At 39.5% G+C, this 21753-nt stretch overlaps 2 protein-coding genes and 1 pseudogene across 3 annotated transcripts; 1 reads left to right on the top strand and 2 right to left on the bottom strand.

Moving 5' to 3' along the window:
* Positions 1-5304: 5304 nt before the first annotated feature.
* LOC106345228 (cyclin-dependent kinase inhibitor 6) lies at positions 5305-6630 on the bottom strand. Of its 2 annotated transcripts, XM_013784459.3 has the most exons (3): positions 6018-6458; positions 5752-5930; positions 5305-5569 (listed from the first exon to the last, which is right to left on the bottom strand). In XM_013784459.3, the coding sequence occupies exons 1-3, from the start codon at positions 6297-6299 to the stop codon at positions 5500-5502; spliced, it is 531 nt and encodes a 176-aa protein (XP_013639913.2). In that variant the 5' UTR covers positions 6300-6458; the 3' UTR covers positions 5305-5499. The 2 variants fall into 2 exon arrangements, with proteins under 2 accessions (XP_013639913.2, XP_022555918.1); XM_022700197.2 differs by having other exon boundaries at positions 5752-6630.
* Positions 6631-7909: 1279 nt separating this feature from the next.
* On the bottom strand, positions 7910-14694 carry LOC111204777 (annotated as a pseudogene).
* A 1284-nt stretch (positions 14695-15978) lies between these two features.
* On the top strand, positions 15979-20597 carry LOC111204775 (plastid division protein CDP1, chloroplastic). The gene is made up of 12 exons (XM_048756984.1): positions 15979-16352; positions 16483-16596; positions 16693-16830; positions 17037-17141; positions 17237-17359; positions 17535-17903; positions 18003-18098; positions 18229-18345; positions 18768-18833; positions 18915-19643; positions 20014-20207; positions 20285-20597. Exons 1-12 carry the CDS (start codon positions 16071-16073, stop codon positions 20367-20369), a joined length of 2418 nt encoding a protein of 805 aa, XP_048612941.1. The 5' UTR covers positions 15979-16070; the 3' UTR covers positions 20370-20597.
* Positions 20598-21753: the final 1156 nt, after the last annotated feature.

Here is a 21753-nt window from a genome sequence, read left to right as displayed (position 1 = left end):
ATGTAGGTTTGATAATCAACCGGCTTGTTTTATTAACATCATACGATCTCACATTTATACAAAGACTAAAGCGGTGCAACAAATTTCCTTATCACATATAGGAAAATATACAACCAAATATATGACAATATCCCCAATACTCCCTCTCAAGTTGGAGCAGGAGAATATTGAATGCCCAACTTGGATACTAACTTTTGAAATGAAACCCGTCCAAGTGCTTTAGTTAATATATCTGATATCTGTGAGTCCGTGCGTATATGTTGAGTTACGATGATCCTCTCTTGAACTGCGTCTCTCACAGAGTGACAATCATTCTCAATATGTTTTGTTCTTTCGTGAAAAACCGGGTTGGCAGCTATGTGAACTGCAGCCTTACTGTCACAGAAAAAACGAGTAGGAGTAAACTGCTCAAGACCCAGTTCTTTTAATAGCTTTCAAATCCATTTCGTCTCTCGTAATGCTATTGCCATAGACCTATACTCTGCTTCGGCAGAAGAATGTGACACAGTTCGCTGCTTCTTAGTCTTCCACGCAATAAGTGATCCACCAAGCATTACCACGAAAGCGCTGAGTGATCTTCGGGTAAGAGGACAAGATGACCAATATGCATCGCAGTATACTGAGAGCGTGAGATCAGGGTCGGATTGCAGCAGAATTCCCAGACCCAACATCCCCTTCAAAAACCGCACAACACGAAGTGCAGCAAGCCAATGAGCCTCTTTCGGATTCTACATAAATTGTGAAAGAATATGGACTGAATAACACAACTCTGGCCTAGTATTCAGGAGATAAATCAACCTACCAACAAGCCGCCTGTACTTCGTCGGATCAGCAAGTGTTGGTCCCTCTGCTTTAGCAAGTTGATGATTCTGCTCAAGAGGTGTGTGAGCTGGTGTACATCCTAAATTACCAGTCTCTGTAACAATATCCAAAGCGTACTTGCGTTGACAAAGAAAAATACCTTCTGGACCTCTCAACACTTCAATACCAAGAAAATATTTTAATTTTCCCAAATCTGTCATCGCAAAACATTTACCCAAGTAGTCTTTGCATCGCTTCAGCATATGTGAATTATTACCACAAATGAGAAGATCATCAACATAGATCAGTACTCGTATCTCAATATCCTTGCACGAGTAAGAGAACAGCGAATAATTTTCATATGACTGAACAAAACCGAATTTAAGAAGTGCATCTGAAAGTTTCTTAAACCAACATCGCGGAGCTTGTTTAAGTCCGTACAAAGACTTTCTTAGGCGACACACTTTACCAGGATGTGTATGACGGAAACCTGGTGGGAGTTTCATGTAAACTTCTTCCTCAAGATCGCCATGTAGAAAAGCATTTTGCACATCCATTTGACAGACTTCCCAATTTTTCGCCGCAACTAGACGCAGAAGAGTGCTTATTGTGGTCATCTTAACGACTGGAGCAAACGTCTCATTGTAGTATGTTCCTGCAACCTGCTTATTACCTTTCACCACCAATCGAGATTTATGTCTTTTGATGGTGCCATCAGCATTGTATTTTATCTTATAGACCCACAGACTATTAAGAGCTGCCTTTTCCGGAGGAAGATCAGTAATGTCCCAAGTGTGACTATCCTCAAGCGCCACAACCTCCAATGTCATAGAATTATCCCAGATTTTACTACGCACAGCTTCTCGAAAGTGTCTAGGCTCATGTGCACTTGTAATTGCAGTCATATAAACCCGATGAATTGATCATCGGTTATACAGTTTGATATAGGATAAATAGAAATACATGGATCGTTATACGAGGACAACATGTTGGAGTTGGGAAGAGCGTGATGTGCATAAGACGTGCTCGGGGCACTGTAGAGAAGAAAATCCTTCAACAAGACCGACTGTGTCTTCTCTTTGCGTCCTCTACCAAGATTTTCGGAGGTCTCACTGACCAGAGGCGAGCCCAAGTTCTCAACGGGTTGTTGCTCGATGGCAACGGACTCTGCTTCTGCTAAAGGTAACTCAGTTTCAGTTTCGGTTTCTTCAATACTGGCGACATTTTGTTCATCTGTATCAACTGTAGGAGACACTTGACTGCTCCCCCTGTCATCAAGAATCACATCCGACGATGGAATTGCAGGCTGGTCAATTTTTGACTCTGCAAACAGGAATACATCTTCCCGGAACACAACGTATCGAGAAACCAGAAACTCGTTTCGGTCAACATCATACAATTTCCATCCTTTCTTGCCGAAAGGATAGCCAACAAATATACATGACCTGCTTCTTTGACCAAACTTATCTCTGTCTTGATTCATCTTGTGCGAGTAACAGGCTGATCCAAAAACTTTCAATAGTTTATAATCTGGTTTCACTCCATAAAAAACTTCATAAGGAGTTCGTCCTTGAAGTACAGAGGTCGGAGTTTGATTTATCAAATATGCAGCGGTAAGAACATCTTCGCCCCAAAACTTAATCGGCAAGTTAGCCTAAAACATGAGTGCTCGAGAGACATTCAAAATGTGCCGATGTTTTCTTTCAACCCTTTCATTTTGCTGTGGTGTTGCAACACAAGACGTCTGATGAACGATGCCATTTTCTTTAAAATAAGATGACAAGACCATGAACTCGGTACCGTTGTCACTGCGAACCGTTTTAACCGACTTCCCAAACTGCTTTTCAGTGTAAGCAAGGAACTGTTTTAAGACAACCTTGACTTCTAATTTTTCAAGCAAAAGATAAGTCCACACTGCTCGAGAAAAATCATCGACGATGGTAAGAAAATACACTGCACCACAAGAAGAAGGCACTCGATATGGTCCCCAAACATCGACATGAATAAGAGAAAAACATTTTGACGTTTTATTTGAACTATCATTAAAAATTTCTCGAGTTTGCTTAGCTCTAAAACACATGTCACACGGACTAGAGCCAGCTAAGTTAGAAGAACTAGAAAAAAAAGCCAAATCCTTAAATACTGAGAAAGACAGATGCCCCAAACGTCGATGCCACAAAGCCTGATCAAAAATACCACTGACCGGTGAATCTTTGCTGAGACTCTATCTGTGAAGTAATACACACCATCACGCTCTTCACCGGTTCCAATCAGCGTCCTCGAAAAACGGTCATGCAAGACGCAAACTGTATCAGTAAACATTGCAAAACAACTCGCTTGTTTCAACAACTTTGCTACAGAAATCAAAGTGCAATTCAAGTCTGGAACATATAAAACTCTCGACAACGTTACTTTAGACGAGAGTGCAAGAGATCCCCAGCTCATCGCATATGTCTTTCCTCCATCAGCAAAAGCGACAGAGCATGGTGAAATCGGCTCAACGTTCGTCAAAAGCGAAAATAAACCTGTCATGTGGTGCGAAGCACCTGTGTTGAGAATAACACCACCCAGTTTACTCTTACCAGACAGTCTATCTGCAGCATTGGCTCCAGACTTTTCTTGAATCATTTGTGTAAGGATCTTCCACTGATCAGATGTAAAATCAGGAAATTCCGACGAGTTTGAACTCGTAGCATGAGCCGCACTAGCTCGTCCATGACCACGACAACCACTACTGCCTCCTCTTCCACGACCACCACTACTTTCTCCACGCTCTGCACCGCGTTCTGGAAACCACTCCGGAAAGCCCACTATCTGATGACAATCCCGTTTCTCATGACCAGTTCTTCCACAATGTGAGCACAACAATCTGGGTTTAAGAATTGTGTTCTCTGTTCTGCTTTGCGTCTCGGTTGAACCCAACTGCTGACCTTTACGAGACACTTCATCAGGCTGCTTTTGTCGTGCGACAAACCCAACTGCTTCTTGCTGATCACGTCCACGAGCTGACGCAAGGCGTTGTTCCTCTCTTATTATTTTGCTGTAAATCTCGCCAAGAGAGGGAAGAGGATCTTGACCAATGATTGAGGTACAGATTCCTCCAAACCGTGAGTCATCAAGACCCATAACAAACTGGTGAATCTTCTCTTGCTCTCTTTTACCAGCGATGGCAGCAGTAGCTCCACAGGTACACGTGTGAACAGGCTGATACATCTGCAACTCTTCTCACAATGTAGAGAGTCTTCCAAAATAGTCCAACACAGACTGGCCATCCTGCTTACACGAAGCGAGCTGCGCCTTAATCTGATGCACTCTCACTGTGTTTCCCACCGAGAAACGTTGCTTCAGATTCTCCCAAAGCTGATGTGCATCTGTGATGTACATAATTGTGGACTTCACCTTTGGCTCGATGGAAGCTCGGATCCACCCAACAAGCATAGAATTGACCGTCAACCAATTCTCAAGATCTAAACTAGTTTCAGCCGGCTTCACCAAGGTTCCTTTGATAAACCCTAATTTCCGTTTTGCTTGAAAAGCATTCAACATCTCCGAAGACCATTCATTGTAATTTTCTCCATTCAAACGAACCGACGTGATCACGGCTCAAGGGTTTTCAGAAGCGTAGAGCATATACGGCGAAACCGACGCAACCTCATCTTTCTTTGGGTTGGCTTGGGCTAACTCACGATCATCCGACATAGCGAAGCTTACTCAGAATCTTTGCAAAGATCGATTTGTAACTTCTTCAATCGTATCAATGCTCTCATACCATGTAAGTTTTGATAATCAACCGGCTTGTTTTATTAACATCATACGATCCCTCCCACATTTATACAAAGACTAAGGCGGTGTAACATATATTTCTTTGCCTTGTCGTATAAGGAAACAATCCTTATCACATATAGGAAAATATACAACCAAATATATGACAATATCCCCAATACAACACCAGTTAAGCTAATTTTGGTCTTATCTAATGAAAGCCAAAATGTTTTCTTAGTGGTGGACCCAGAGTTTAGAGGCGAGGAGGAACGGATCCATAAACAAAAACCAGACGAATATTCCGTAATAAAAAAAAAGAATATTAACGAGAAATATTATCGAAAGTTTTGTAGACAAGTACAGACCAACTGTATGTCTGTATCGTCATTTCATGTGCAGATTTCCTCTTTTTCCCCATTTTCTTTTATAATAGTATATAAAACCTTAAACTATGAAACATTTGAATAGTGGTTTCTTGGGAAAATGTAACAACAAGAAAGACATGAGAACAAATGTTGAGATAAAACAATTGTAATAAGCATCCAATGTCCTAAACGAAACAAGAACCAACTTTCCTTATTCATGCAATTTTAAAAACCCGAGTCTGTATGTCATTAATTGCCTAAAACCATCTACCATACTCACTTGATTTACTAAAAAAACAAAAACACGAGAAACCCACAATAAAAAAAAAAAAAAAAAAAAAAAAAAAAAATGCCAAACGCCAGAGAAATTGCTATCTTCTGAAAAACCATCGTAGTTACTTGATCAAGATCTGAAACTTCCGATATAAAGGTTGTATTTTTCCTTTGTTTATACGAACGAACTAACATAGGCTAAAACTGATTACCAAAAAAGAGCTGTACAAGTGGAATACAAGTAGAAAATAACCTAACTTCCTCTTTTTTCCTCCACATGCTAATTTATTTCAAGCTTTCATGGCTTGAGTCGATCCCACATGTAACGACCTTGAAGCGGTTTGTCATTGACGATATCGAAGTTGTACCTGCGTGTCAAAAAGTGTTCGTTAGGATCCTCATTTGCTAATCTACGCGTGCGTAGGATCATCTCTTATCCTGCGCAGACATTCTTCTTCCCAACGTTTTTGTACGGACTTGAAGAAAACAATCCCCAAACCCAAAGCGGCGCACACACGTGAGAATAAGAGAAAGGAAGACGCGGACTCACTTTTCTATGAATCGCTTTTGTTTATCCTCGCCGCCTTCTAGCTCCGATAAGAATGCTTCGACCTCCTCAGCCGTCGGAATCTTGCTCACTCCCGGTGGTTTATTATCCCTCTTTAACGCCGGCGATGATGATTCCATTTCCGTCTCTGTTGTTTCTCCCAAAGCCTCGCTCACTGTATCCTGAACAAACATAACGAACAAACGAAAAAAAAAAATCAATGGAGATTTAACAAAACCGAGAAGAGCTACGGATTCAAGAAGCTTCACCTCCAGATCTACACCAGAGGATGGATTGTTCCTCACGGTTTCGTTCGATTCACTGCTGAAACAGCCGGAGCTGACGATAGAGCTTTTATCATCGTCGTCAGAGGTGACAGAGTATCTACCTTGCGTTGAAGCTACGGAAGGAGAGGGAATCGCGAGGACGACGGCATGAGAGTCGGCTGAAGAATCATCGAGCTTCTTCTTCTTCTGGAGTGGGGAGACGCTTGTGCTTGAAGCTTCAAGCTCTCGCGATTCTCGTTTGCTGTTGAGATTTCTCTCGCTCATCTTCTCTCTCTGTGAAGCGGACTTCTCTGCTTCTTTCTATTTTTGGTTCGCTTCTTATTAGAAAAAAAGCAGAGGAGATTTTGGTGGGCGAGAGAGAGAGAAAGAGAGAGGAGAGTTGAAGGGTTCATGAGCCGTTGATTATTTCAACGGATGAGATTTTATTCCTTCGCGAGGGGACGGAGTTTATGGTTGTAGTCCCCGTTTCGAGTGTGACGGAGACTTGTAACGGCGCCGTTACGGAGTTTCGCTTTAAACGCTGTTGGGTTTCGGTTTCGAAACGCGCTTTCTTTTATATTTTGCCGTTTTTTGGCTTCCTTTCAAAAACAATTAAAACGCAATCATTTTCTTTAGTTATGACGTGGTGGAAACGTAACAATAGTCATTTTTCTTTATAAAAAGGAAAACATATAGTCTCGAATAATTTTCTTTTAATGGTCAAATATCACATGCAAATAGCCAAACTATATAGTTTTCCTCGACCAATGGTTCGGTAGTTAGCCGGATTTTGGATTTTACAGATTTTTTTCTTAAAATCCAAACCAGAGATTACATATTAGATCACCACCAGTTTGACCGAGGATTCAAAACACTGTTGTTTCATGTGACCTTGAGAACTGCCCACCCGAAGCTTCCATCAGCCTTTTGCTTAAACGAGTGGTAGAATGGTTTTTCTTGAACACGACACTGCTTACTGTTAGGTAATGTTTTCCTTTAGTCTTCACACTGGCAACCGTTGTCTTAAATCTGAAGGAGGATTCACTTCTTCATGGTTTAGGTCCTATAGTAATTGTAACCGTGTTGTGCAATGATTCATGGACTCCAGACTCAACCATTCCCAGGTCTAACTCACACATATAAATAGGGAAAGTATTGTGTAACTTGAATGAAACCCATTACTAACCAAAAGGCGTATTCATCTGAAAACTCTGACAAGCAAATAGCACATTCAGTACATTGATTCCTCATTGTTGTGTATGAATAGAGGAACACATGAAATGACTTGATTATAAATAGGTCAAGACCTGTGTTTTCAGGGGGAGTGGTAACATGGATTAGGTCACCGTAGGGTGTTCGTTGAAGGGTCCAAGCTGAAGACAACTGATTCAGAAGACATCTCCAGAAGAAGATAGACAAGAATCAGGCGACAATGACAAAGAGAAGACCGCGGGTTAAAACTACGGTGATGGGCATGGTGACCGTAGGAAAGACATCAACATCTGGTATTGTTGTTGTTGACGTCATGCGAAGATTGATAGCCGGATTAGAAACACTCCGGTTTTAACCAGTTTTGTAAATTGCTTGGTAATGAAGAAAGGTTTTGTTATTAGAATTGCTTGTGGTGAAGAAACTTTTTTTTTTTTTTTTGGTAGGATGTGGTGAAGAAACTTTTGTAATACTAATAAGTAAGTAGAGAGAAGTTTGTGGTGAAATAAAATATTGTAATAGTCTTCCTATCTAGGACACATGATTGGGTAAAAAAATCATTACATATTTGCATTGTTTATTACTAATTCTATATGAACATATATGTTTTCTATATTGGCTTAGGGCCACACAAACAATTGGTTATGTTTGGAGTCTTTGGACCTGTATTGTGTGCTAGTAACGCCTAAACTTAAATCCCTGATAGTAGTAATCAGTTAATAAGTTGGTGTACATATAAAACACATTTATTCAGGTTGAAGTAGAGGGCATGCTTAAGATCACAGCAAGAGTGGTGCCAATGACAAAGGAAGATTCAAGAATTCATGGTTACAACGTAACGGAAGACGACTGTCTCGCTCATCAACGTAACGTGGATGGTGTTTTGGGACTAACGTATAGGTCTAACTACGTAAGCCGACTCACGAGTCAAGATCGGAGTCCACATGCCTGTGATGGGTGGTGATAGGGAATTCCAGACCACCAGACTTTTTGCACCTGACTGCTCAGCCGCAAGGTTCACTGGTAACAGAGGCAGTAACGGTGGCCAGCGGGACGACGGTGTTGTAGATGTTTTGTGTTCTAACTTCCAAGAGTTCATACCCTACACACGTCAAATGTTTAAGTCAGATATCATGAAGAAGTCAACTTGCACTTGGACCATAACCATAACAACACAAAACGTTTCACTGCATACACCAAACGTTTCAATGCAAAAACAGAGAACAATACAAAATGGCTCATGGGCCATAACCATAACAAGAATTGGACGTATGGTGTTTCATTGACCAGAAGAAACAGAGAATAATACAAAACAAACATTAGGTTGCATCTTACTAGAATGCAACGAGTCTAAACATGTTTCAGTGCAAAAACAGACATTTCATTTCAGCAACAACTTGCAGTTTGTTAGACAGTTCAACCCTTAGACAGTTTGCACGCATATGACTAAACAACAACTTAAAAACTTAAGTAAAGTAACTATCAAACATTTCATACCATTAACCCCCTTGCAACTCCACATCTTTGCTTGCCTCCCCTTCTCAAGCCTCTCCATCTCTTCACGTGACTTTTTACAGGTTAAGAAGAGGACAAAGACCAAACAGAAACTGACCTTTCTCCCTCAGATGTTGCTTCCTCTCAGTCTCAGATATATACTGACTAGTGGTAAAGCTAAGAACGAGAAAGACGTACGTAGTATCTCTCTGAATTTAAGAGCCCACAAACTAAAAAAGACTTTGCCGCACCGAACAGAACTAAAGCCAAGATAAAACATAAACTTAAATTAGCGAGCTTTGCTTGTGCCAGGATCAACTTGTTTAAGGAGAGTGTTGTTAGGGCATATAATATAAGCTACTTACGGAGACAACTGTTGTTTTCCATCTTTCACACAAGCAAATAATAACCAAAAGTTATCAAAAACCAAAGCTTTAAAACCAGAAGCTCTGATACCACTCTGTTGGGGAAAACCACACGGCGCAGCGGAAATACTAATGGTCGTGTTCCCCTGACCTTGTGCGAACCTGTGAGGAAAATACTTCGACGATGGCAAGATATCAAAGTTGCGAACTAAATGAGACACACAATTTTTACGTGGAAAACCTCCTCGATGTGAGAAGGAAAAACCACGGGACCGTAGTCCACTCAACAATCCACTATATAAATGTTTGTGAGTACAACCACGTCCTCCCTGTTCAACAGCCTGAACAGAACAGAGAGTCTAGCTACAAATAGCTATCTCCAACACAAAAAACAACAACAAGAGAGCAACACAAAGCTTCAAAACCGGCAGCAACCAAACGACCTCAGCTCACAAAGATTCCGGCTTCCAGAAACTAATCCAACCGTACAAATCCAAGATAAACAAGTCGACAATACCTCTGCCAAATTTCAGCTCAATAAGAGAAGATCTCACCGTTGGATTTACCAAACACCCAAGACTGCTCTGCTGAAGAACTATGGCGACCAGCTTCAAGAAAACCCAGACAACAGAAGATCCAACCGTTGAAATCCAAATCCCTTCGGTGAACCTCTAACCCACTGACTGAAGAAGCTTCCCACAAAATATCAGCCCGATCAGGATCCGTTTGACCCTCCAAATCCAGTCTTGAAAACACCTTACGAGTTTTCTCCTTCTCTCTCTTTTTCTCTTTTCTCTCTCTCTTCTTTTTGTCAAAACTCTATTATTATGTGTCTAGTGACAAAGGGGGAACATTATTATTTCTTAAGTTCACCCCAATTGGTCCTCTCCATCTAGGAGGGACCCAACAACAACCTCATCCAGGAACCGACAGACCAAACCCGACCCGCCTTGAGCCTTAATGGGCCAGGCCCCGCACAAGCTCTTAGTTTTTTTTTTGCCACATGACTGAAAAACACGAGGATTCCATAATAGGTATGAATTTGAATGAGAGTTAGTTTTGCCCCCCATCTACGCGCTCGCCTTGTTCTTGAATTGATCACCTTTTACTTTACTTAAAGCCCAGAGAAAAGGATCGTCTGTTATATCTCTACTCATCTTCTACTCGTCTCCTTTTCTTGAATTGATCAGCTTTCACGTAAAAGTCAGTCGATCATATCTCTTTATTCACTCTACTCGTCTCCTTCTTGAATTGATCAGACTCGATCCTATCCCTACTCATCTTCTTCTTTGATTGATCAGCTTTTACATAAGGGAGAGAAAGAGATCGATCGTGATCATATCCGAAGGTCCTCGCGAGCGACTCGTCTCCTTCTTGATTAATTGGTCAGCTTTTACGTAAGTGGATCGATTATTGTCCAAATTGCTTCCATTGTTTAGAGCCCTAATTAATCTGGTAACTTTTTGTACAGTTACAACTAAATGGCAGAGAGTTCGTCCTCGTCGTCTTCGTCACTTAACCACCGTAAGTTTCCGTTTCTCCAATTTATTTTTAGACTTGGCTAACCTATAAAATTTCTTAGGAAAAGAGAGGGTGTTCTATTGTTCAAGTTTGACAGAGTCATAAGAAATTGGACTAGATCGGTTTGGTGGAGAGCATCTCAACCACAAGAAGTTGAAACAATACTGCTAGAATCTCTTCCTCGGGAGCTAGTAAATATGAGCTACCACAGAGGTCTAGTGTGGGCACAAAAAAATAGCCATTGTCTTCAACCCAAAACTGACAAGAAGCGCCAATCCCGGATCCGGAAGCCATCACATTAATGAGAAGGCTAGCTTTCTTGGGAAGCACGTCAACAACGGTCTTCAAAGTTTTAAGTGTTGCTGAAGGCTTTGGTGGATATAAGTTCAACTTGTTGACTTTGGGTCAAGGTGTAGAAGAAGAACGTTGGCAACCGGTGAGATCTGATTTGCCTCGTCATACACCAGCAAGAGACGCCAAGAGTGTGTGCATGGGCAACTCTATTTACTATCAGGCTTACCTCCTTGATGATAGTAGAGAAAGCAGTATTGGTGAAGGTTGACATTCAAGTTGGATTCCCTTCTATCATAAAGCTTCCACAAGAACTCACAGTGGACTTGACGATGAGGATGGGTAAACCAAGCGGCTCTCTTTTTTCTTGGCATTCAACAGTAATTGGAGTATACCGAGGAAGAGTAACTGTCGGGGTCAACTCTCAACTTCAGAGTCCAACGGTTCTGTTTTCCATGGAGTCTCCAACTTCATGGTCGAAGGTGACAATTTTGACTGATAAATTTGAAGAAGATCTTGACTTCTATGTCCAAACGTACTTGAGGGGCTTTACTTCTTGTGGGGAGAACATCATTTTCACGATGCACCAAGTCTTGATGGACGGTGGTGGATTTGAAGATAGACTTTTTGGTAGGGCACTTGCGCATGTCGTCTACTACAATGCAAGGACAGGCAACTTTGATCGGGAATCAATCGAAGCAGTTAACTTTCCACCTTCCCAGTCATCAGGTTTGGATACAACCGTGTGGAACTACACCGTGAGCAAAGTTTTGTTTAATAAAGAGAGCGACTGATTTGGTAGGTTTAGAGAGAGAGATTGTGGGTTAATAAAGAAAAATAGATTGATTTGGTTTTCAGTAGAGGAAGAGAGAGAGATGTATAGATAGAGATTGAAAAATACTCTGCAAGATATATACTGAAGGTTTATGATGTGCAATGCATTTGTCATGTGATGTTTTGGTACGTGTCCCATTTATATTCAGACACTACTTTCTAGAAGTCAAACGCCGCTTTGGTACTAGACCATAGAGTATAGAGGACAAGTTTAATATAGAAAATGCAAAAAGTTACCCAGTTTCATAATCTCTGATAAGATAAGAGCATTCAACATAGTTTCATACTTCCCACCTTCACTGATAAACCCTAAACTTCTTTTCTACCTCTTGGCCATACATGGAAGTTCTCTAACAGCTGCTTTGTCTTTTGTCCAATGCGTCTGCAAGATCTCCCGTCGCTGCCACCGCGGCTTGCACCACCACGCCCTCTGCCCTGCTTGAGATAAACCCATGAAACGTTTCTTTATATATATATATATATATATATATAGTTGATGAGACCCATTTTGATGCGGTAGAAATAAAAAAAACAACAACAGAACACATGTCAATAATAACAATGTATTGGTTCAGTTTAAAACTCCGATTCATACATACATACATATATATATATATAGCTTGCTTTTTCTTAACCATATAAAAAGAAAAGCTTACGTTTGGGCATTGAGGTCGATGAACTGTAAGAGATATTGAGCGTATGGCATCATCATGACCTCGGCCTTTGCATCTCCACAACCTTGTAGTATCCCAGAGTAAGCCTCGAGTACGCTTTTTCTAAGCTCTTCATCGCTCTGCTGCGCACACACCTCTCCTGCTGCTCCTTGCATGATCTCCACCAGAATTGGAGTTAGGTACCTCTCAGAAAAGTGCACACCAATGGCTAGCGCAATGTTTCGGATGCAGGAGAATATCAGAGGTTTCACAGATCTGGGGAGCTCATCGCTCTGGAGGTTCTTGAGGAGGAGACTCATGATCTGGTCGCAAAAAGGCAGTAGGATCTTGTCATCTATGGCACGACAAATGTCACCAACTACACCAACAGTGATTGAGCATTCCTCAAAATTCTCAAGCTCGGGGACGTATTTCTCAAAGGCAGGTCCAGTAGCACAGGCAAGAGCTCCAGTAGCCAGCATTGCTTCTCCTCCTCCTCCTCGGGAAGTAGCAAGCACTCTGAGCAGCATAGTCATAATGGCATCAGCGTTTTGCAAAACTAAGTGCTTGGTCTTGTCTGTGCCACTGAGTTTTTCGACTATGAGCTGAAGAAGACCGCATAGAGAAGAAGCTTGTTGTTTCTCACGACCATCATCAATTTGCATGTCCAGAGTGTGGCCTAGTTTTTTCAGGATTTGCGAGAGAAGCTTCGGTATGAAGTTCATCACAGCATCGACTTTGTCCTCCTGGCCTTCTTCTCCCTCCAGAGACTCTAGCAAAATGGGTATCAAATGAGGAATATGATACTTAATGAAATCCGAATGGGCCTGAAGCAGCTCCATCTCTACATCACAGATTGAGTTCCAGAACGCAATTGCTTGGAGGGAAACACTGTGTACGTCACCGTTGATTGCTTTCAAAGTAATGTCAAAGAGTTCCGCATACGGCCATCCTAGTACCTCGTAGTATTTTGATGCAATAGACACCAGACACTGGAAAGCCACCTCCCTGATCTCCACTTCCTGGGACATAGCTGCGCGGTACACCACCCTCATGATCAAACGACACTCCATCTCGTTCCCAAAGTTGGCCTGTGCAAAACCCAAGACGTTGAGCAGCGCCTTTGTTGCTGCGAGACGAACTCCGATGGGTTCACTAGGGAGGTTTCCGCGGAGTACTGCTCGGATGACGTTATTCACTTCATGATTCACAAGAAGAGATGTCTCCTGGCAGACATAGCATATAGTCTCCAAGGTAGACTGCTTCACTTGTGCAGGAATACCTTGCTGCGTCATGTTTCTAAGCAGGGATTGAAAAAGGTCAGGCCACTGCTTTAAAGGGATTTCTACTGAGGCTACCTTTGCGATAACCTGGGATGAAGCTTGCCTTGCCTCCTCCTCCAGGGATGATAGATGCAAGAGTTGTTAGCAAAAGATCCTTGATCTGGGACTTGATCACCGTGTCCATTGAAACCCACAGATTACCTGCTTTTGCTATGGCTTCTACAAGCATGATACCAGCCAATCGGCGGGACTCAACAGGTTTATCATTGTTGGCAAGATCAGATGACAGGGACAGAAGCAACTGCTCCTGCTCCGCGAGACCCTTGGCAGCCACCAGAATCTGAGTCGCCATAATCCTATTATTAGCAAGCAACACCAAACAATCAAAAACAACCCCATTTGTGAATTTAAAACAATCCAAAGATATTCCACCTTAAGAAATCAATACACTGGAAGCGATGCAATAAGCAGAAACTTCTCTCCTTCCGCTGCAGACAACTGGACAAGCAATTATCTCCTCCACGCGCGCCCCCACACGATCAATTTAGGGTTTTGTCAACAAATAAAAACAAAAAATTTCTTTCTCGTTAATTAAAAATGAAATTATATATTTGACAGGGTTTTTATTTACCAATAGAAAGATCAGTTATTTTATGTGTTTTATAGAAATGGCGTAGGCATGGGCGTTCACGTTTTTGGGTCAGGTTCTGCCTCGTTTTTCCCGGATCCGGGTTCTTTGCATCCTAAACATTTAGGGTATGAACGGTGACCAAGAAACAACGAGGAACAAATGCATTCCCTAACATTCCTTAAAAAAATTACCATTCATAAGGAATATTTTTTCCTTCTCATTTTCTACCGTTCCTTTTTTTGTAGAAAAATAAAGAACAAATTAATTCTTGTTAAATATGAGATGGAACAACCATTCCCTTTTATTCCTGCAATTCTATTCCTCTACATTCCTTTCCTATTCGTTCCTCTTATTTCCAGAATGATCACCAATCGAACCCTAGATCTAATAAGTACTTGTAAATTTTTGGTTCGGATTTGGGTCAGTTTTTCTCGGATCCGGATCGGGTCAGATCTATATTTAAAATACCTGTAAAATATTTGTAATTTCCGAGTTTATATCGGATGCGGATTGAGTTCGAGTATTTAGGCTCTGAAAAGGACACGAAATATCTAAATCCCATCAAATTCAGTCGAAATATGTCGTATATATCTCAAACTTTACAAAATAACTTACAATAAACTATTAATAATTTAAATAAAATATTTTTAAATTCAAAATTTTACATTTAGAGATTCATATTAGTTGAAAATTCTACAATGATAATAACACAAATTGTTAACAAAAATATATTTCTACTAAATCATAAAATAAAATATAGAAAATAGAACAAAATTATAGGTTTGGATATTCATGTTTTTAAGTCGGGTGTGAATTGGTTCTTATCGGATCGGGTCTATCTGGGTAGGTTCTTTTCGGTTTTGGGTCTATTCGGATCAGTTCTTTTCGGTTCTGATTTTTAGGGTAGAAAAATTTTGGATCCAATAGATACTTGTAAATTTTTGATTCATTAATGATAAATTCATTTTATCTACAAATTTAAATTTTATTTTTAGTTAGAACAAAATCAATTGTGAAAATCTAACAAAATCTTATTGAAACTTTAATTTTTTAAATAAAATAATGCTTTAATTAATTTCATAATCATTAATAGTATTAATAGTATTATAAATTAGTTTTAGTTAAAATTTTATTATAAAAAAAAATAAATTCTATGCGACTTTTAAAAAATTTACTATATATTTAATGTTTATTTTAAAACTCATAACACAATTTCTAAGAGTATACATACTTCTTTTAATATCATGTCCAACATATACGTATATTACTAAAATAAAAAAAAATCAACAAATTGGAAATATATTAGATTATCTTATATAAAAGTACATAATCTTATAATTAACAAAATTTGACAAAAAATTATTCAAAAAGAAATAAATCCCGCGCTTTCAAAAATATAGTTTGGAAATTAAATCTAGAAACCTAAATCAGTAAGCTACTTTTGGTTTATTTAGCTAAAGTTTCTGTGTTTGACCTCCCCCTTCAAACATGTGTTCACATCCACAAAATACCCATTTTAAATATGGGCCGAAAGTAAAGCTAGTAAGAAGTCTAAAAGGCCCATGTCAAAATTCCAAGAGGCGTGTGGTCACGTCATGTGTCACCACCCTGAAGCCTCTGCCTGGTTCAGCGGGTTTCCTTATCGTCAATTATCGAAATAAATCAGCGAATCAACACTAATGTCAATTTTCTGAGTAAAAACCCATACCATGATTCTACCTTCACTCTTCTTCTTCTTCTAGGAGTCAGTCGTCCTCTGAAGCTGCGGTTCAGCAATGCCAGTGCTCTACACGTTTCCGCTTCTCCCTTCTTCTTCTTCTCTGCTCCGCGGAATCTCCAATCGCGGCACCAGCATCATCCTACATCCCCCGGAGGTTCAGATCTCATGTTTTCTCGTCGCGCGTTCTGATCCCGGAGAATTCGACGGTTTTAGTTGCTCTTTGCGGCGGAGGAGGTTGAATGCTGGTGGTGCACATGTCTTCGATAATGCTCCGTCTCGTACCTCTTCGCTCGCTGCATCTACATCCACAATCGAGATCCCGGTTACGTGTTACCAGGTATTATCGAAATCATTACTTAGGTTAAGTGGAATTCTTGTTGAAGTAGCTGTTCGTGTTAGTCAGTGTTGAGAAACTATTGATTTGGCTAAGTTAATTTTGCTGCTGTCAATGGAATTGAATCTTGTAGCTTATCGGAGTTTCTGAAAAAGCTGAGAAAGACGAGGTCGTTAAGTCGGTGTTGAATTTGAAAAAGACTGATGCTGAAGAGGGCTATACAATGGAAGCTGCTGCAGCTCGCCAGGTTCAAGTCCTATACAGAGTTTGATTCTGTTTCAAGTGCTTCATAGGATCTGACCATTTTTTATTATGTGAAAGCTTTCGTCTCTTTAATGTGCAGGATCTTCTCATGGATGTTAGGGATAAACTTCTCTTTGAACCAGAGTATGCTGGTAACCTTAAAGAAAATATTTCTCCTAAATCTCCTCTTAGAATCCCATGGGCTTGGTTGCCTGCTGCTCTCTGCCTTCTTCAAGAGGTATTACTACTGATTATGTCCCTGCAGATGTCTTGTACCTTTTCTATCGGTACCTTACCTCGTTTAAATGCAAATTTAAACTTTTTGCTACGAGATTTAAGAGGGATTTTGATGATTTCCCTCTCAAGTTTTGTGCCTTTTTGAGCTTAAGATATAAAGGATTTTGGATAGGAGATAAACCGGTGATGTGAGCTACTATGCTTCAGGTTGGAGAAGAAAAACTTGTGCTGGATATTGGCCGGTCTGTTCTCAGGCACCTTGATTCAAAGCCATATATTCATGATATATTTTTGGCTATGGCACTTTCTGAGGTAAGATCAGTAAACCAGGGATGGAAACTAGTTACCAGTTTTCACTAACTTTCTGCTTTTCTTTTATGTTATGGTTGTTTTTTTTTTCCATGAAGTGCGCGGTCGCCAAGGATGCTTTCGAGGCGAACAAAGTCTCTCAAGGATTTGAAGCTCTTGCTCGTGCTCAGTCTTTTCTGAAGAGTAAAGTTACTCTTGGGAAACTTGCATTGTTATCTCAGGTAATAGCTGCGTTGCATCAGGCCTGATTAGGCTACTTGTGTTTACCTTTAGTTCTGTCACTTGCTTAGCATGCCTTATCTAGTAATGATGAGGAGCTTCATATGTAAGTTCGCTCGTATTATCCAAAAACAAAATCTACCACCATTTTTAAGTGATTTAAGTTGAAAATTTTAGATAGAAGAGTCCTTGGAGGAGCTTGCAGCACCATGCACATTAGATCTACTGGGCCTACCTCCCTTGCCGGAAAATGCGGAGAGGAGACGAGGTGCAGTTGCAGCGCTACGTGAACTTCTGAGACAAGGCCTTGATGTTGAAGCTTCCTGTCAAATTCAAGACTGGCCATGCTTTTTGAGCCAGGCAATTAGCAGGCTACTGGCCACAGAGATTGTTGATCTCCTTCCATGGGATACCTTGGCCATTACACGGAAAAATAAAAAATCACTTGAATCCCACAATCAAAGAGTAGTAATTGATTTTAATTGTTTCTACATGGTGTTGGTTGCTCATATCGCTGTTGGATTTTCAGTCAAGCAAACTGATAAGGTATGTAACTCTTTTCTATCGTTTGATAAATTTTAACTAATTGGTTCATTTTTCTAGTCTGTTCGTTTATAAAGTATAACATTCAGTATGTTTGTGTAGATTAATAAAGCAAAATCTATATGCGAATGTCTAATAGCATCAGAAGGTGTTGATCTGAAATTTGAGGAAGCTTTTTGCTCATTTCTTCTAAACCAGGTACTTTTTCCCTTTCCAATGTGTCGTTGCATCTTAAGCACTTCAAATTTACTTAAATCACCTGCTCCGCAAGATTCATGTCTTGTACATTTAATTAAGTACTACTGGACCTACATGTTGGATAACACAGGGTTCCGAGGCTGAGACCCTTGAAAAACTTAAGCAGCTGGATTCAAATTCAGACTCTGCGGTTCGTAATTCGATCTTGGGGAAAGAGTTGAGAACTACTTCTGCAACACCATCGTTGGTAAACCTGATGTCTTTTACCGAGAATTTTGTGTCTGTATGTTGCTAGGAGTGCAGACGTAATTATTCCTTGGCTGATGGTTCTCCCTGATATAAATGGCATGATCAACTTAATGAAATATGAATTGTGCTATGTTCTCAAGCATTGACTGAAACAATGAAAATAGAGATGTTGAGTGTGCAGTAGTAAAATTCATAGAATCTGCTTTAACAGCATTGCGTATGGCCTTCAGTTTCCATTTAGTTGACATAAGCTTTTTTTATGAAAAAATGATCATGGGTAATTCCTTTGATTGATTCATTCAATTTAACTTTTTGCTACATTTGCATACGCTTTTGTATATGTATATCGTTTTTAGTTGTAATTTTCTTTAATAAAAGTTGATATTGACCTTTTACGTACTACCTAATAAAATTAACCAGGAAGCGTGGCTAAAGGATTCAGTGCTTGCCAACTTTCCAGACACAAGGGGTTGTTCGCCATCTTTGGTAAGAACCAGATCACTGAATGATTCTGTAAACCAGTTCTATATTTAAGCAGAAGCATATTTATACGTACAATTTATGCAGGCCAACTTTTTCCGGGCTGAAAAAAAATATCCAGAGAACAAGAAAATGGGGTCACTGCCAATTATTAATCACAAGACGAACCAAAGACCGATTTCCTCTATGCAGTTCATGAACTCGTCACAACATCTTTATACATCTGTCGAGCAATTGGCACCAACAAATCTGCAGAGCCCAGTAGCATCAACAAAGAATATTGATGAAAGCGGTGCCAGTAGGCCATCGGTTCAACTGAAAAGGAACCTTGGTTTACAGCAAAATAAAATATGGAATGGTTGGCTCTCTCAGAGCAGTTTGATCCAAAGGGTATCTGTTGCTGCTTTATTAGGCTGCACCGTGTTCTTCTCTCTAAAGCTAACAGGCATTAGGTCTGCTAGATTTCAGAGCCTGCCTACATGGGGTTCTGCAAAGCCGCACTTGGAATCAGATTCTGGGAATTTCAGAAGAAACCTTGCTTCGGTGAACAGAGAGGGTGTCGTGGGCAACATCAAAACACTCTTGGACATGTTGAAGAGGCATCATGGGGAACATTCGGATGCCTTGTATCTAAAAAGCTCTGGTCTATCGGCTACATTGTCTCATCCCACCTCGGAAGTTCACAAAAGACCTATGCTTACAGAAGACGCCGAAGAGCTTGTGAGACAGTGGGAAAATATTAAAGCTGAAGCTCTTGGACCTACACATCAAGTTTATAGCCTTCCTGAAGTCCTTGACGAAGCCATGCTTGTCCAGGTCACTGTTTCTCCACATTTAATCTGTTTCTGTGCTTAATTGATTTAGTTTCAGTGATTTGGTTAAGCGTCAATCTTTGAGTACAAATCAATCAATAGTTCGGCTTAGGTCCGGAATAAGATGTAGAAAATTGATATTTTGCCGTTAGGTTACATTTTGAACACGTAGTAAGACTGGGATGAAACAAAAACAGTGCTGCATAGACCGGCGATTGAACCTTGACCTCTAGATTAGAAATAGCTTGCGTGGCCACTAGGTCAAGTTTTAGATCGTTATTTAGATTCATCAGAGTCTACGTTGTTGTATACGTTGCAAATGTCTGTCAGGGTATGCTCATTTGTTCTTATTTCGGGTAATGTGGACTTTGCAGTGGCAAACGTTGGCGCAAACAGCAAAAGCTAAATCTTGTTATTGGAGATTCGTTTTGCTTAATCTTGAGATTTTGCAAGCACACATATCCACAGATGGTAGTATTGCTGGTGAGACGGCCGAAATCGAGGCCCTTCTAGAGGAAGCAGCAGAACTAGTTGACGAGTCTCAGCCCAAAAACGCAAAATATTACAGGTAAAAAAACATTTGCTTGACTTTGTGGACTGAGTGCGTATTTTCGCTGATGCTTGGGTTTCGTATATTTTGTGTAGCACTTACAAGATCCGCTATACTCTGAAGAAGCAAGAAGATGGATCGTGGAGATTCTGCCAAAGCGATATCCAAATACAGAAATGATACGATCTTCCTAGAAACAAAGCACAGTATATCGCAGAATGATGTTTGATCTAACTAAAGTTGTAGCATCAAACTATAGGAACATGAGTTCATTCTAGCCTTTGTTCTTGTTTAGCCAACTATGTAGGAAAATCTTTAAAGGTTTGTTTCTTATTCCTTAGTCCAAACCCGGAAGTGTCTTTGTAGATTCTTTTGATTTGAAAACCACCCTTTGGAATTTTCTGTAAAGCGTGTCACCTCACCAAGTTCATTTAAAAAGCTAAAAAAAAAATACAGAATCTAATTGTAAATTACGTAGGACTAAAAAAGTATTTATGAAACTCATGAGTCATGACCAGTTAACGTATTACATCGTGCTTAGTGCTTAAACATGCACTGTTTAGACTTTGAGATTTCAAAGTTACTAATTAATATTATCATGAATTCTGGTAATAAATTCAAATTCGTGATACGTATAAAAAAAGAGAAAAAACTAGGATAGCACCAAACCAAGTTTTTGTTCTCAAAGTAGTACTCAAGGCTCAAAGTCACAAAAATAAGTTTCATTAAAGAGGTAAATATACACTTATATCATTTGGGTTAATTAATCCAAACTCTAAGGTTTAGAGTTAAGGGGTAGGGTTTTGGAATTAGAGTTTAAATTTTTATAAAATATAAATACTAAAATAAAAATAAAAATTTTAAAAACAGTTTCAAAAGTATTTTTAAATTATAAAAAGAAAATTTGAAAAAAAAATAAAAAAAAAAGTTCGAAATTTTTTTTTTTATTATAAAATTTCGAATCTGAAAACATATAATCTGAAACTATAAAAAAAAAATTCATTTCATTACACTTATTTTTATTTTATTTATTTTTGTTTGTTTATTTAATTTTAAACCAAGGGTATTAAGGATATTTTACCTTTTAATGAATGTTATTTTTGTGACTTTCTCCTTCTAGTGTCATTTTTGAGACATAAACTTCAAAAAGTGCTACTATTGACAATTGACCTATAAAAAATATGAAAAATGGTGGTTCTATATATAGATGTAGTTATCGCTAAGATATTTTTGGTTTAAAGTGGAAAAAAATTATTATTAACTTGATATAAATACAAGGAAAATTTATGGGCAAATCTCCAAAATATCATCTTTCTAAGTTTATATTACAAAAATAGCACTCAAAAACTAAAATGACCAAAATAGCACTTTTCTAAGTTTATCCTTTGAAAATTTTAATTTTTTTATTTTTCAAAATTTGAAATCTTATCCCCAAAACCTCATTTCTCAACTCTAAACCCTAAACCCTAAACTCTAAACCCTAAACCTTAAACCCTAAACCATAAACCCTAAACCCTAAAATCTAAACCCTAAACCCTAAACTCTAAACCCTAATCCCTAAATT

This window comes from Brassica napus, chromosome C5, assembly GCF_020379485.1.
Source record: "Brassica napus cultivar Da-Ae chromosome C5, Da-Ae, whole genome shotgun sequence".
NCBI lineage: Eukaryota > Viridiplantae > Streptophyta > Magnoliopsida > Brassicales > Brassicaceae > Brassica > Brassica napus.
The sequence above is the reverse complement of the archived record's forward strand: the minus strand, read 5'-3'. Positions and strand labels throughout refer to the sequence as shown.

Excerpts from the sequence above, each read along its gene's own strand:
- LOC106345228 (XM_022700197.2), bottom strand. The coding sequence starts at position 6,299 with ATGAGCGAGAGAAATCTCAACAGCAAACGAGAATCGCGAGAGCTTGAA. Across the intron at positions 5,570-5,751 it reads CAAAAGCGATTCATAGAAAA|GTACAACTTCGATATCGTCA; the intron begins GTGAGTCCGCGT and ends TTTGACACGCAG.
- LOC111204775 (XM_048756984.1), top strand. The coding sequence starts at position 16,071 with ATGCCAGTGCTCTACACGTTTCCGCTTCTCCCTTCTTCTTCTTCTCTG. Across the intron at positions 18,099-18,228 it reads GCTCATTTCTTCTAAACCAG|GGTTCCGAGGCTGAGACCCT; the intron begins GTACTTTTTCCC and ends TGGATAACACAG. Across the intron at positions 18,834-18,914 it reads GGGGTTGTTCGCCATCTTTG|GCCAACTTTTTCCGGGCTGA; the intron begins GTAAGAACCAGA and ends CAATTTATGCAG.